This window comes from Tupaia chinensis, unplaced genomic scaffold, assembly GCF_000334495.1.
Source record: "Tupaia chinensis unplaced genomic scaffold, TupChi_1.0 Scaffold140102_1, whole genome shotgun sequence".
Taxonomy (NCBI): domain Eukaryota; kingdom Metazoa; phylum Chordata; class Mammalia; order Scandentia; family Tupaiidae; genus Tupaia; species Tupaia belangeri.
Genome location: NW_006199981.1, coordinates 310185 through 325337, shown reverse-complemented (window position 1 = coordinate 325337; position 15153 = coordinate 310185). Strand labels below are relative to the sequence as shown.

The window sequence follows — 15153 nt, the reverse complement described above, 5'->3', positions numbered from 1 at the left end:
GGGGGGAAGGCCACGCCACAATCCCTTCTCCATTCTCTCGGGATCATTTTTTTCCTTTTTATATATTTATTTGTTTATTTATTTGTTATTATCATAATCTTGTTTATGTTACATTGCATCACATCTCTCAGGATCTTGGGCATGCATGCACACGTGCCTGGTGTGAGTTTAAGCCACTGGGTCCAGGAATCGAACCATGGTCGACTACATGGGGAGTCCAGCAATGTAACCATTACACCATGTGCTGGTCCCAAGGCAACTTCTTTATATGTCTACATCTTTATATATATTTAAACATTATATAAGGTTATACAAACACACACACATATTTAATTTTATACATTCAGACACTGTATTTCACCACACCTTGTAAAATGAATTTTCCCAGCATACATACACTACACAAAAGTCCAGTTAAAAATATTATCATACATGGTGTCATCAACAGATAATCCTCCATTTCTGTGTCCCATTAATGTCTTGCCTCTGTATTTTTCTCCTTCATTCTTTTCCTCACACTCTCCCCCTTTGCCCACCCTCTTCCCACACTGTCTTCAGTATCCCTAACCATTTTCCATGGTTCTATATACTTTAATCATTCAGTTTCCACTATATAGTGTAGACACTAGTTGGTATAATGTTTAGTGGAAACACACAGTGCTTCTCTTTCATAGTCTGGCTTGCTTCACTCAGCAGTAAATCTTCCATATTTGTCCACTTTCTATCAAATGTCAAGATCTTGTTTCTTATGACTGAGTAGTATTCCACAGAGTATATGTGCCACACTTTTTCAGTCCATTAATCTGTTCATGGACATTTGGGTTGGTTGCATGTCTTAGCAATTGTGAATAATGCTGCAATAAACATAGATGTGCAAGAACTTTTCCGATTAAATGTTCTCCTGTCTTTTGGGTAGATACCCAGGAGTGGGCTTGCTGAATGATAAGGTAGATCTTTGAGGAACCTCCCTATTGTTTTCCACAGTGGCTGTACTAATTTACATTCTTTCTAACAGTGTAGGAGAGTTCCCCTTTCACCACAGCCCTGCTAACACTTACCATTTTTTGTATTTTTAATCTTAGCCATTCTGATTGGGGTTAGGTGGAATCTCATTGTGATGTTGAGCATTTTTTTGTATGCTTTTTGGCTGTTCATATGTCTTCCATAGAGTGTTGTTTTTTCAGCTCATTTTCTCACCTTTCAATTGGGTTGATTTTTTTTTCCCGTTCAGTTAAAGCCTCTTGAGTTCCCTGTGTATTCTCGTTATCAGTCCCTTATCTGAGGCATAGTTTACAAAAATATTCTCCCATTCCAAGGGTTGTCAATTCACACTAATTTCTGTGTCTTTGACTGTGCAAAAGATTCTTAATCTAATGTAATCTCATTTGTCTGTAATCTAGTTAATGGTTCATCAATTTTGTTTTTCTTTGGAAAAACCAGCTTTTGGTTTCATTTGTTTTCTATATAGTTCTTTTATTCTCTATTTCATTTATTTCTGCAAGAATCTTTATTATTTATTTTCTCTTGGCATTTTTGTTGTTGTTTTTCCAGTTCCCAGGTATGTGTGGTCAGTCATCTATTTGCTACCTTTGCATCTTTTTCTTATGTGCACTAATTTATATGTACCTAGCTCTTATAACTGCCTTTACTGTGGTCTGTAGATTATGGAAACTCATACATTCATTATCATTGGTTTCAATGAATCATTCAATTTCAGTCTTAATTTCTTCAGTGGTTGTGAAGTCATTTCAGGAGTAGGTTGTTTGTTTAGTTTCCATACATTCGTGTATTTTTGAGGGACTTTCCTGAAATTAATTTCAAGTGGTCAGAGAAGATGCTGGATATAGTTTCTACTCTTTTGAATTTATAAAGGCTTGTTTTGTGCCCTATCATGTTGTCAATCTTCCAAAAGGTTCCATGCAGGGGTGAGAAAAATGTATATTCTGTGGTTGTTTAGTGAAAAATCCTATAGATATTTGTCAAGTCTGTTTCATTTGTGGTATTTTTTGGATCCTGTATCTCTTTGATTACTTTTTGTCTAGATTATCTGTCCAAAGGGGATAGTGGAGTGTTGATATCCCTAACAATTGGTGTGTTGCAATCTATATCTCCCTTTATATCTAACAATCTTTCACACATTTGGGGGCTCCCAAGTTAGGTGCATAGATATTTGTAAGTATTATATCTATCTAATGTCCTTCTTTGTCTCTTCTCACAGTTTTCATCTTAAAGCCTATTTTTTCTGATATCAGTATTGCAACTCTAGCCTTTTTTTAATTTCCATTTGCATGGAATATCTTTCTTTCTTTTTTTTTTTTTTTTGAGAGGAGTTTGCTATAGGGCACGTGTGCTCGCCAGACAGACAAAGAGAGACAGAGAGACAGAAAGAGAGAAATCACCCCCCAGGGGGTGATGGCCACGCCGCAATCCCTTCTCATCCATTCTCCTCTCAGGATCTTGGGCACACACGCCCGGCGTGAGTTTAAGCCACCAGGTCTGGGACTGGAACTGCAGTCGACTACATGGGAGTCCAGCGACATAGTCATTATGCTAACTGCTGGTCCCTGCATGGAATATCTTTTACCAACCCTTCACTTTTAGTTTATAGTCTTTACCTATGAGGTACATTTCTTGTAGGCAACAAATAGAGGGTTTCTGTTTTATTATCCATTCAGCCTGTCTGTGTTATCAGTCCCTTATCTTAGACATCCTTTACAAAAATATTCTCCCATTCTAGAGTTGTTGATTCACACTAATTACTGTGTCTTTTGCTGTTGATTGGAGAATTTAATCCACTAACATTCAAAGTTTTTGTGAAATTTCAGATTTGATCTGCCAACATGTTAGCTATTTTCTTGGTTGTTTTTTGTTCTCTTATTTCTGTCTATCTCTCTTTAGTTTTCCTGATATAATACTCTCCTCAGTACTTCTTGAAGAGCTGGTTTAGTATTGGTTAATTCTTTCCATTGTATTTGTCTGCAAATTATTTTATTTGTTCTTCCTGTTTGAAGGATAATCTTGCTGGATATAGTATTCTTAGTTGAAATTGTTTTTCTTTAGTATTTTGAATGTCTTTCCATTCTTTTCTAGTCTGTATTGTTTCAGTTAAGAGGAATGATGTTGGCCTAATAGTGTAACCTTTGTAAGTGACTTAACGTTTCTCTCTTGCCATTTCAGAATTGTATCTTTGTCTGTAATTTTTAGCATTCTGGCTATGATATGCCATGTAGAGGATCTTCTTATGTTTATTCTATTTGGGGTCCTTTTTATTTCTTGGGTATTGGTATTTGAATGCATCTCTAGGTTTAGGAAGTTTACTGCAAGTATTTCATGGAATATATCTTCTTTGCCCTTGTTTAATTAATCACCTTCTGGAATATCTTTTAGAATATTCTGGTGTTTCCATAGTGTTAAATATTTACCTTATTTCCCATATGTTGTCCTCGTCTTTTAAAGGTCCTTTTTGTGGCTTTATGTAAGTCAAAGGTTTTTGTCTTCCAGCTCAGAGATTCTGTCTCCTGTATGGTCCAGTCTCTTGTTAATATTTTTGAGGGACATCTTGATTTCCTGTATTACTGTCTTCATCTCTAGAAGTTCCAGTTGTTTGTTTGTTTGTTTGTTGTTTTTTTGTTTTGTTTTGTTTTTATGGTGTCTATCTTCTCCTTTAACTCCTGGATAAACTAATTTATCTCTGTCACCATGAATATTCTGAATTCCTGGCATTTTTATTCCTGCAAATTCTTTTGTGCTGTTCATGGTTGCAGATGAGTTGCTCTTTTCCTTCTGTCTCTTCACTGGTTTCTAGTCTTCTTATGGGTTATACATTTTTTCCTATTTTTCTGGTATTGATTCTACAGTGTCCGAGGGAAAAAGAGCTCTACTTCTCAGATGTGTTCTTGGTAGAGAGCTTTGTCTTCCAGTCAGAGAAATGAGTATGTAGCCATGATTAGGTGTTGATTCCTTTCCCAATATCTTCAGACCAAGTGCACTTGAGCCTAAGCTGGAGAGTTTCAACTGGGAACACAGCATAGTTCAGAAAACTATGAAGTTGCAAAATATTCCTGGGTGGACAGAAGGTAGCTATAGTTTGAGGTGTTCTTCCTGCCTTGGCTGCCCTCCCAAGACTGCTGGTGCTTCCTGGTCTGCAGCACAGGCTCTGAGAATATTGGTGGCAGACGGATGTACCCAGGATGGGTTGGGAGGCAGGAAGAAGTCTGAAGCAGTCATATGCCTCAGTTACCCTCACTAGGTGCCATTGCTCTCTCAGAAAAGGCAACTTTCTGTGCAGAGACATCAGAGTTAGAGAGGCATGGGAAAGCATGATGTGTTCAGCAAATTGTTAAGTCTTTCAGAGTTGCCAGGACCTAAATTATGAGAAGACAAGTGGAAAATTGGTAGAGAGAGGCAGATCTCAAAGGGCCTGTTTTTGTATAATAGTCTCAGTGGAGTGAGAATGCCCATAGGATAGGAAACTAGCAGGGTCTGGGTATCTGTTTAGTACAAAAGTACTGAGAGGAGGTACATAGTAGAACATGTGTCAGAAAAAAGAGAAGGAGCCTGAAGATGGTGCAGAAAAGGCAATGGCAGACAAAGCATCTCTTACATGCTGGTTTATAATAATACCCCTCTTCCAGGGACTTTATAAGGGTCAAATCAGATTATAACTAGAAAAGAGTCTTGTAAAGTGAAAAATGTTATTTATATAGGAAAATTTATTATTACCCTGCATCTTCAGAAAGATGTATTGATAAGGAGTTTGGCCTTTTGAGTCAGACTGTTTGGCTTCAGAAGTTGGTCTGCCAATTACTATCTGAATCATCTTGTGTCTTACTTGTACTGATTCATAGAATGGAGGTAATAATGGTATCTACTGTTTTAGTCTGCTCTCTATTGCTAATAACAATATTGCAGAATAGATGATTTATAAAGAATAAAGGTTTATTTGGCTCCTGGTTTTAGAGGTCCAAGGTTGAGGGGCTGTATCTGTAAGGGCCTTACTGCTGATGGGGACTCTCTACAGAGTGCTGAGTTTGCACATGGCAAGAAAGCAAGAGAATATGTCAGCTCTCCTCTCTCTCTCTCTCTCTCTCTTATTATAAAACTACCAAGATTCAATCATGGGGCCCCATCCTGATGACATTATTCTTACTTACCTCACAAAGGTCTTGGTTTGTAATACTATAGTTGGATTAAATTTTCATCTTATAAATGCCATCACAAAAACAACCAAAATTCAACGTAAGAATTTTGAGTGGGATACATCATTCAAGGCACAAAACCTACTTTACTCATTGGTGTCACGAATAAATGAGGTAATACAGCTATTCAGAAAAGAGTTCATTCATTATAAGCAGCATTAAGTTTTATTACTGTCTTCCAACTGACAATGTCCTTTTTGACTCCATCATTATTTCATTTGAGCAGCTCAGTGAAGAAGGGAGAGTAAGGAATATTGTCCCTTCCACATAGTTTGTTTATTTCCCCCTGTATTTTAGTAGCCAGCATTAATGGCCCCTGGGGCTCTTCAGAGGCTGCTCAAGATCCAGACATCCTCTGCCTAGTAGAGCCCCAGACTTAGCTCATAAATGTCTAAACTGACCACTGCCTCTGCCCCTTCCTCTTTAGGCTTCCGCAACTTGCACGTGGATGACCAGATGGCAGTCATTCAGTACTCCTGGATGGGGCTCATGGTGTTTGCCATGGGCTGGCGGTCCTTCACCAATGTCAATTCCAGGATGCTCTACTTTGCCCCTGACCTGGTTTTCAATGAGTAAGTGCTCCAGATCTCACATAAATCCAGAGACCTGACCAGACTTGTTGTTTCTGATGGTGATGGAAGTGACAATGGAAGTTATTTCATTTGATCAGCAGTTGAGGCAGTGGAGGTCACAGGTACTAAAGTGGCTTTCCAGTCTGAGGTGACTTTGCCCCAAATGTAAAGCCAACTGGTGGAAGAAAAAGGTCGTTGGTCTGAGGCCATCCCTTCCCCACCCAAGACTCAGTATTGGTATTTTGGGCATGCTTCTGGCCTGATAATGATGTTTATCTTAGAATCTCATGGAAAGGCCCCACCCTTTCACTCTGAGCAATAAATGGAAAGGGAAGAAAGACTTTGCTTGTGAGGGCCCAAGTCCTGTCATCCCTTTGCAACCAATGAAGACTACTATTATCATTTGTTGAGCAACTACTTTGTGCCATGTCCATGCTACTTGATTTTATTCTTTTTTTCTTTCTTTTATTTTTTTGAGAGATTTTTTGCTATAGGGCACATGCACTCTCCAGAAAGACAGAGAGAGACAGAGAGACCGAAAGTGAGAAATCACCCCCCAAAGGGGATGGCCACACCACAATACCTTCTCCATTCTCCTCTCGGGATCTTGGGCATGCATGCACACGTGCCCGATGTGAGTTTAAGCCACCAAGTCTGGGGCTCAAACAACCACAGTTGACTACATGGGAGTCCAGCAACATAGCCATTACACCAACTGCTGGTCCCCATAGTAGATACCTTCAAAATCCTGTCTTAATGAGTCCTTATGGCAATCTAGTCTCCCCATTTTGTAGCTAATTAAACTTTTATGGATGGGCAAAGTCAAGTTCAGCAAAATAAAGTGGCTTACTCAAGGTCACACAGCTAGTGCATCCTGGAGACAAGATTTAAACATAAATTTATGTCACTCTCAGCTCATCTCCTGTCTTACCATGCTGATGGGGGTGAGTAACTCTACCACTCTGCGGATATGTGACTTTGCCCTTGCCATTTCCCTTAGCTTAAGCAGGTTTAATTAATACTTGCCTTGCAACCAGCTCTAATTATCCTTCATGAATTTGGCCAAGGGCTCAGATTTCAGAATTACACATTTGTCAACTAAAATCTCAGTTCCCTACATCATTGTCTTTGAACAAAACCCATAACTTCTCTGACTTTCAGTTCTCTTGTCCATTAATAATAATAGAACCTACTTGAATGGTTTGTTATGATAAATACATGGAAGTGATGGGTATGGAATGCCTGGTCCATGGTAGGCAAGAAATAAAAAGAGAAATCCTTTTCTAATTCTCCATTTTCCCAATAGTGATGAACTCTGCATCTGCTGTTTGAGGTTTCTTGGTGGCATTGTAAAGAGAGTTGTCAAGAAAAACCTTCCCAGGGATCTTGAGCTAGTCTAACTGTACAGAAACCTTTTGGTTAGGGTAGGGATTGACCTTCCCTCCCCTTCAGCCCTCTAACCCAGAAGAGACTTAAAATAAAATCTACAGGCCTGTGGTTCTTTCCAGTACAGCAGTACCATCCAAGGGAGAGTGAGTGTCCCCAGCTGCCCTCTCCCAACCTAGCCAGTCCTGGTAGCCAGAAGCTAAGAATAGCTTCTGAACTTTTGACACAACCTACTTCGTGGTTTCCAGACCTCCAAAGAGTTATCTATGAAGCCATCTTCTGGGGCTGGTTTGAAAAGCCCCCTAACTGTTCGTTTCCCACCCCCAAACTCCTGCCCAGCAACATAGCCATTACACCAACTGCTGGTCCCCATAGTAGATACCTTCAAAATCCTGTCTTAATGAGTCCTTATGGCAATCTAGTCTCCCCATTTTGTAGCTAATTAAACTTTTATGGATGGGCAAAGTCAAGTTCAGCAAAATAAAGTGGCTTACTCAAGGTCACACAGCTAGTGCATCCTGGAGACAAGATTTAAACATAAATTTATGTCACTCTCAGCTCATCTCCTGTCTTACCATGCTGATGGGGGTGAGTAACTCTACCACTCTGCGGATATGTGACTTTGCCCTTGCCATTTCCCTTAGCTTAAGCAGGTTTAATTAATACTTGCCTTGCAACCAGCTCTAATTATCCTTCATGAATTTGGCCAAGGGCTCAGATTTCAGAATTACACATTTGTCAACTAAAATCTCAGTTCCCTACATCATTGTCTTTGAACAAAACCCATAACTTCTCTGACTTTCAGTTCTCTTGTCCATTAATAATAATAGAACCTACTTGAATGGTTTGTTATGATAAATACATGGAAGTGATGGGTATGGAATGCCTGGTCCATGGTAGGCAAGAAATAAAAAGAGAAATCCTTTTCTAATTCTCCATTTTCCCAATAGTGATGAACTCTGCATCTGCTGTTTGAGGTTTCTTGGTGGCATTGTAAAGAGAGTTGTCAAGAAAAACCTTCCCAGGGATCTTGAGCTAGTCTAACTGTACAGAAACCTTTTGGTTAGGGTAGGGATTGACCTTCCCTCCCCTTCAGCCCTCTAACCCAGAAGAGACTTAAAATAAAATCTACAGGCCTGTGGTTCTTTCCAGTACAGCAGTACCATCCAAGGGAGAGTGAGTGTCCCCAGCTGCCCTCTCCCAACCTAGCCAGTCCTGGTAGCCAGAAGCTAAGAATAGCTTCTGAACTTTTGACACAACCTACTTCGTGGTTTCCAGACCTCCAAAGAGTTATCTATGAAGCCATCTTCTGGGGCTGGTTTGAAAAGCCCCCTAACTGTTCGTTTCCCACCCCCAAACTCCTGCTGCCTTAGAGTGATCAAATCAATTCCCTGAGTACCTGCTCCAACTTCCCCAGAACCCTGAGGCCTTTGGAGCTTTGCAAGGTGATAAATGGTTATTTTCAAAATTCTCATTTCCTTCTCTGCCTCTGAATATCATGTGACACTCCACTTCAGTTTTCTAACCCCAGTCCCATTCATCTCATCAAAAGGTGTCACAGTTATCCACAAGGTCAAAGGTCTAGGCACACAAAGCCTCTGTGCTTCTGAGTAACCGCCCACCCTTCATCTTGTAGAAACTCCCGCTTAGAGCTCTCAGGGTCCCTACAAATATCTGGACCAATGTGGATGCTATTGACATTTGGGGAAGAATAATTTTTCGTTGTGCAAGATGTTCTTGCAGATTGGAGTATGTTTAGTATTCCTTGCACCTGCCCACTAAATACTAAATAAGATTACAGTCACTCTGAAAATCCAGACAGTTTGCACAGATTTCTCACACCCTTAGGGGATGCAGTACTCTCCCGTTGAGAGCCACTAACGTCTGTCAGCCTCCTCAAAATACTAATGGAAACTGAGGCCCAAAGCGAGAGATAGGCACTTGCCCAAGCTGTGGAAAGCCACTCACTGATCTCTATGACACCAAATGTTATCATCAATTCTGTTTTCTTCTTTCCTTCCATCTTTGTGAAGAGCACATGTAGTAAGGATAATGAGCTTGAGCCCTAGCTGTATGACATTGAGTAAATGACTAAACTTCATTGAGCATTAAATATCCTCTGTAGAATGCTGAATATTATCACAATAACACCTTCTTTTTTATTTTTTAAAGAATTATTTTATTTAGGGACCAACAGTTGGCATAATGGTTATGTCACTGGACTCCCATGTAGCTAACCACAGTTCAAGTCCCAGACCCGGTGACTTAAACCCACACAGGGCACAAGTGTGTCCATGGCCAAGATCCTGAGAGAGTGGAAGAGAAGGGATTGTGGTGTGACCATCCCTTCTGGGGATGATTTCTCTCTTTCTGTCTCTCTGTCTCTCTCTGTCTTTCTGACAAGTGCACACACCCTATAACAACAACAACAAAAAACTCTCCAAAAAAAAAAAGAATTATATTATATAACTTTATTTATTTGACCAGAGAGGGGTAGAGTGACAGAAAGAGAGAGAGGGAAAGTAAGAAAGCAAGCCACCAGGTCCAAGACTCAAACTGCAGTCAGACATGTGGGAATCCAGCGCCCTTAACCACCACAACATCTGCCACACCATAATAGCACTGTCTTATGTGTCATTTATTGAGCACTTACTATACGTTAGGCACTGTGCTCAGTGTTTTCCAATCTTCATTTCCCCTTTTATCTACCTATTCTTGTTCTCATGTGTTTATAGCTCCCAAAATGTGGTAAGGAACAATTAGTATATAAGGGAGTGGACTCCTCTTCCACAGAGCACATTAAGATTAGACATTCAAAAAGCAAATTTTATTCCTTTCCTTCCTTTTTTCCCTTTCCTCCCCTCTCCCTTTTCTTCAACACTCCCTAGTATTTTTGCTCCTTCTCCACCCCTTCCCCCCTTCTTGTTCCCTTCTCCTCTGCATTGCTTCCTCTGCCTTTCCCTCTTCTCTTTTCTCCTTTCCTCACCTCTGTCCCTGGATTCTACAGCAATGTTATAGGAATCCTCTACGCCAGGACCATGATTTCAGTGGTAAAATACTGCAGTGTTATCAACAGAGTCATGGAGCACAATGAAGAGTGCACCAGGGTCAAGCCCCAGAATCAGCAGATCTTACTAAAATATTCTTTAGGGTAACAAAGCTTGGAACAACACTGTTTTGGTCAACAGACTTTTGATGTCATCCAAATACTCTCTTTCCAGCTGGGCTTCTGCCTGAATTGAATAATTCTACACCGTATCTCCCCTTCTCTTATACTCGGGGGTGGGGTAGCCAATATTTCTCTAAATAAGAGATATGATATAGTAGAGCTCCTATCCAAATAATAGCAGGCTTTCTCAGCCCCTGGGCCAGGCTAGTTGCTTAGGGACCAAATGTCAAACCACAGTCACTAGACTCCATCTGGGAGGCCTTCGTCCTCACCACTTACAGGGGTGTCAGATTCCCTTTCCTTTTTCCACATACTCCCCAAACAATGTGTCTTATGTCTTACACACACACACACACACACACACACACGAGTGCTGAGTAATTGAAGGCATGCTAGCAGGAAGATGCTATGTCTCTTATTAGAGGCATGCCATAGTCACTCATGATACAAAGGTCATTCCCCCTTAAGAACCTATCCAAGCCTTGAGACCAGCAGTTAGCATAATGGCTGTGTCACTGAACTCTCATGTAGCTGACAGCGGTTTGAGTCCCAGACCTGGTGGCTTGAACTCATACCAGGCGTGTGTGCGCGCATGCCCAAGATCCTGAAAGGAGAATGGAGAAGAAGGGACTGCAGTGTGGCCATCCGCCCCACCCCCACCCCGGGGAGTGATTTCTCGCTTTCTGTCTCTCTGTCTTTCTGGTGAACGCACACGCCCTATAGCAAAAACCTCTCCAAAATAAAAAGAACCTATCCAAGCCTTGGCCACATCCCTGTAAAATTTATTGGTGATAATGTGATGATCTGTTCACGAGTCACTTCAACGCAAGCAACTCACGTTGTGTTTACAGATCCCAAACTGTGGTAAGGATCAGCTAGTATATGAGGGAGTAGGCTCCTCTTCACCAGGGAACATTAAGATTTTTTTTTGGAGAAGTTTTTGCTATAGGGCGTGCGTGCTCGCCAGAGAGACAGAGAGACAAAGCGAGAAATCACCCCCCCCACCACCAGGGGGAATGGCCATGCCACAGTCTGTTCTCCATTCTTCTCTCGGGATCCTGGGCACACACGCACATGCGCCTGGCATGAGACACCAGGTCCAGGACTCGAACTGTGGTCGACTACACGGGAGTCGGGTGACATAGCCATTATGCCAACTGCTGGTCATACCAGGGAACATTAAGATTAAGACAGTCAAAAAACATTCCTTTACTCTCCAGGAATTTGAGGAGCATTTAAACTCACTTTGAAAGGACAATGTGAAATCTCCTTTGCTGAGAGTTTTTAAAGAAATGCTTATGCTTAAATTTTTAGTACGGGAAATGTAATTCTAGTCAGGAGGCTGGAGGCTTGAAAGGATTAATGCCTGTGGTCATTAGTAAATCCTGGTGCTCTTATGTTAAGAACTGATTACTGGTCATCTCTCCTAGAAATCCTCCCAGTTGGGCTGCCTGGGAGACAGATTCTGGCTCTGGCTGAGCCTGGAATATTAGGACTGTAGACAGGGAAACCATGTACCTGCCCCAATGTGTTCGTTTAGGTTTTCATGTCCCTGTCTCAGGAAACAGAAGGGACACAGAGAACTGGAAATTCCATATGCTAACCCATATCCTGGTCAGGGAAGATGAGTGGTTATTAAGTAGTTATAGGGATGTCTGGATTTGGGAGAAAAAAAAGAAAAAATATATACAACTTTGTTCCTTGTCACTTAAGCACCAGCTGAAAAAACAAGTTTTCTTTGAGAATCTGGGGAGGGAGGGCAACCAGAGACATTTCTTCTGAGCTTGTTTTCAGCCTCCTGTCATTCTTCTTCTATGTGTCTCCTTCCCAGGTATCGCATGCACAAGTCCCGGATGTACAGCCAGTGTGTCCGAATGAGGCACCTCTCTCAAGAGTTTGGATGGCTCCAAATCACCCCTCAGGAATTCCTGTGCATGAAAGCCTTGCTACTCTTCAGCATTAGTAAGTACCTTGAGGTGTAAATCATACCCCTGGGGGCACACAGGCTCAGAAGAGCCACTTTAAAAGTTTATCAGGGAGAAGCCAATTCCTGGACATTTTCTTCTCTCTCCCCACCTCCACTCTCCAGCATAAGACTAATCTCTTTGTTAGAATCCTTCCTCTATAAGATATCCACCTATCCCCAGCCTCTCTTTGAGACAAGACCTTTTTGACTGGTTGTGGCAAGTCTCAGAATTTTTCCATGCTTCTGCTATAGAAACTGGCATGGGCCACTTGTAGGGCAATAAGTAGAGCAGGAAAGATTGCCTCATGAAAGGAATCTCCTCTTCTACCATCAGGAAGAGGTCTATGTAAGTAACTCAGACAGGTTTTATTTGGAAGCCAAGGAGTCCTTTCTTAGCCTCTGTGAGGGAGAAAGGGGAGAAATTCAATATTTAAATGTGTTTCGATTGACAAAATCAGAGCTAGACTGTAAACAACAACAAAAAAACTCAGGTCCTAAGAAATAGGTACATGAAAAAAAGAAAGGGTTAGTAAATTTCATTTACTTGACTTCCATCAGACTGGATCTGTCTATCCTTTCCCCAACATTTCCCTGGCCGACTGAATGCCCCAGGCATATAGACATCAACCAACAGGAAAACTAGTAGATGGTTCCCTCCCTGTGGGGGTGGGGGTCAAGTTTGTGGACAGAAAGTTTGGCACTTTGTCTAATGCTTCTTCTTCCCCTCCCCATTCTGTCTTCATCCCAAATCAGTTCCAGTGGATGGGCTGAAAAATCAAAAATTCTTTGATGAACTTCGAATGAACTACATCAAGGAACTTGATCGTATCATTGCATGCAAAAGAAAAAATCCCACATCCTGCTCAAGGCGCTTTTACCAGCTCACCAAGCTCCTGGACTCTGTGCAGCCTGTAAGCAAATGATGGAGGGTGCTTTATCAGGGAGAGCAGCCTGATAGAGCCCAGTGATAACATGCTCCTCTAGGGTTTGGCACCACCTGTTGGGAGGTGCCTCCATTCCCCTGTGGCTTTGAATGTGGTCCAGGAAGAAAATGCAGTGGAGTTGAAAGTGGCACAGGTCACAATGTCCCAGCTGGATATTGTGAAAGAGGTGGAGGAGTTGAGAACAGAGCAGTTGGGACTCAGGGAAGACACTTAGAGCAGATGAATTCAATTCTGTAGGCAGACAAAACAGACCTGGATGTTTTCCCTCTCTTCCTTGAATCATGTGTATGAGTTTGCCTCTGTGTGCATGTGGGCGGGGGGGAGAGAAAGGGAACATGTATGTGTATGCATGTGAGTACTGGAGAAGAAAACACCCAGTCCTGAGTCAGAGAGCTTGCAATGGTGTAAAAGATCTCTCGGAAATTCTCAATGACTCTTTGGAGATAATTTCACACTTGTGTACATGCATGCACACACATACACAGACACACACACCACTTTATGGGGGATGATACAGGACAGGGAAACAGGGAAGGAGAAATAAACAAAAGGCTAAAGGGCAGGAAATTGGAGGTGGGGCAGGGGGTGGCAAAGACTCAAGCATAAGCTAACTTCTTGTCATCCCTATTGCCTCTTTCTCTCTCTCTCATTGTCCCCTGCAGATTGCACGAGAGCTACATCAGTTCACTTTTGACCTGCTAATCAAGTCCCACATGGTGAGCGTGGACTTTCCAGAAATGATGGCAGAGATCATCTCTGTGCAAGTGCCCAAGATCCTTTCTGGGAAAGTCAAACACATCTATTTCCACACACAGTGAAGCTTTGGAAGCCCAATGTTCCCACCATATCCCACTCCCCTTTTCAGATGTCTTCTGCCTGTTATAACTCTGCACTACTTCTCTGCAGTGCCTTGGGGAATTTCCTCTACTGATGTACATCTGTCATGAACATGTTCCTGAAGTCTATTTACTGGGATTTTTTTCTTTCTCCCTCTTTTTTGTTTTCCTTCTTACCTCCCTATCTGACCTTCCCACCATGGCACCGTCAGACTCTGCTCCCTGTCATGACTCCTATCTGTGCTTTGAAATGTAGTGTATTTCTTTAAATGACTCTGCTCCCTGTCATGACTCCTATCTGTGCTTTGAATGGTAGTGTATTTCTTTAAATCTGTAATGATTCTCAAATGGCCCAGTGTCAAGTTGTGCTTATTTACAGCACTGCACTGTGTGCCAACCACACAAATGTTTACTTAACTTATGCCATGGGAAGTTTAGAGAGCTGAGTATCTGGAGCTGGGGGGAGAGTTTTTTTTCCTGGAAAAAAATACATATGATATATGACATATAATACATATCATATGTATTATATGTCATATATATAAACAAACAGAAATCTCCCAAAAGGGCAACAGTGACTAAAGGAAAATGAAAACAGTAGGCCCATGAGGAGTCACTGGTTTTTTTCATCCCTTCCTTTCCTGGGAGACTTTATTTTCTGCCAATAGCTATTGCCAATAGAGGGCAGGGTGACCCCAGAGTCAAGTTGGGGAGGGAGGGAGGAACAAAGAAAGAAAGGAGAGGACAGATGGATTACTAGTACTTATGCATGGTCTGGGCCCCTGGGGGCTAGACTGCTCAACTGCAGTGCAAATCTTGTGCTGAGAATGTGCTTTTTGGAAAACTTGTCTGCATGGGAATGCCTCCCCGCACTCCACCCCCGCCCTTCCCTCTCCCCAACTCCAACCTTTCTCTCTTTCACTCTCTACCTCCACCCTCAAACTGACTTCAAACAGCATTTCTATGAGCTTTGAATTGAATGTTATCTTTGGCTAAAACCTGACCACTTCCACTGAAGAATCAAGTCAGTGAGTAAAAAGAGAAGAGAGATTCAACCCTGTGGAAGGCCCCATTTAGATCCA

The 15153-nt window shown here is 41.7% G+C and overlaps 1 protein-coding gene across 1 annotated transcript in view; it reads left to right on the top strand.

Annotated features, from left to right (window-relative positions):
* Positions 1–14321, top strand: part of AR (androgen receptor) — a 230683-nt gene extending 216362 nt beyond the window's left edge. The window contains exons 5-8 of the mRNA XM_027765989.1: positions 5626–5770; positions 12157–12287; positions 13045–13202; positions 13898–14321. Coding sequence (XP_027621790.1) covers positions 5626–5770; positions 12157–12287; positions 13045–13202; positions 13898–14053 — 590 coding nt within the window. The 3' untranslated portion in view covers positions 14054–14321. The remainder of the gene's footprint in view (positions 1–5625; positions 5771–12156; positions 12288–13044; positions 13203–13897) is intronic.
* The last annotated feature ends 832 nt before the right edge of the window (positions 14322–15153 follow it).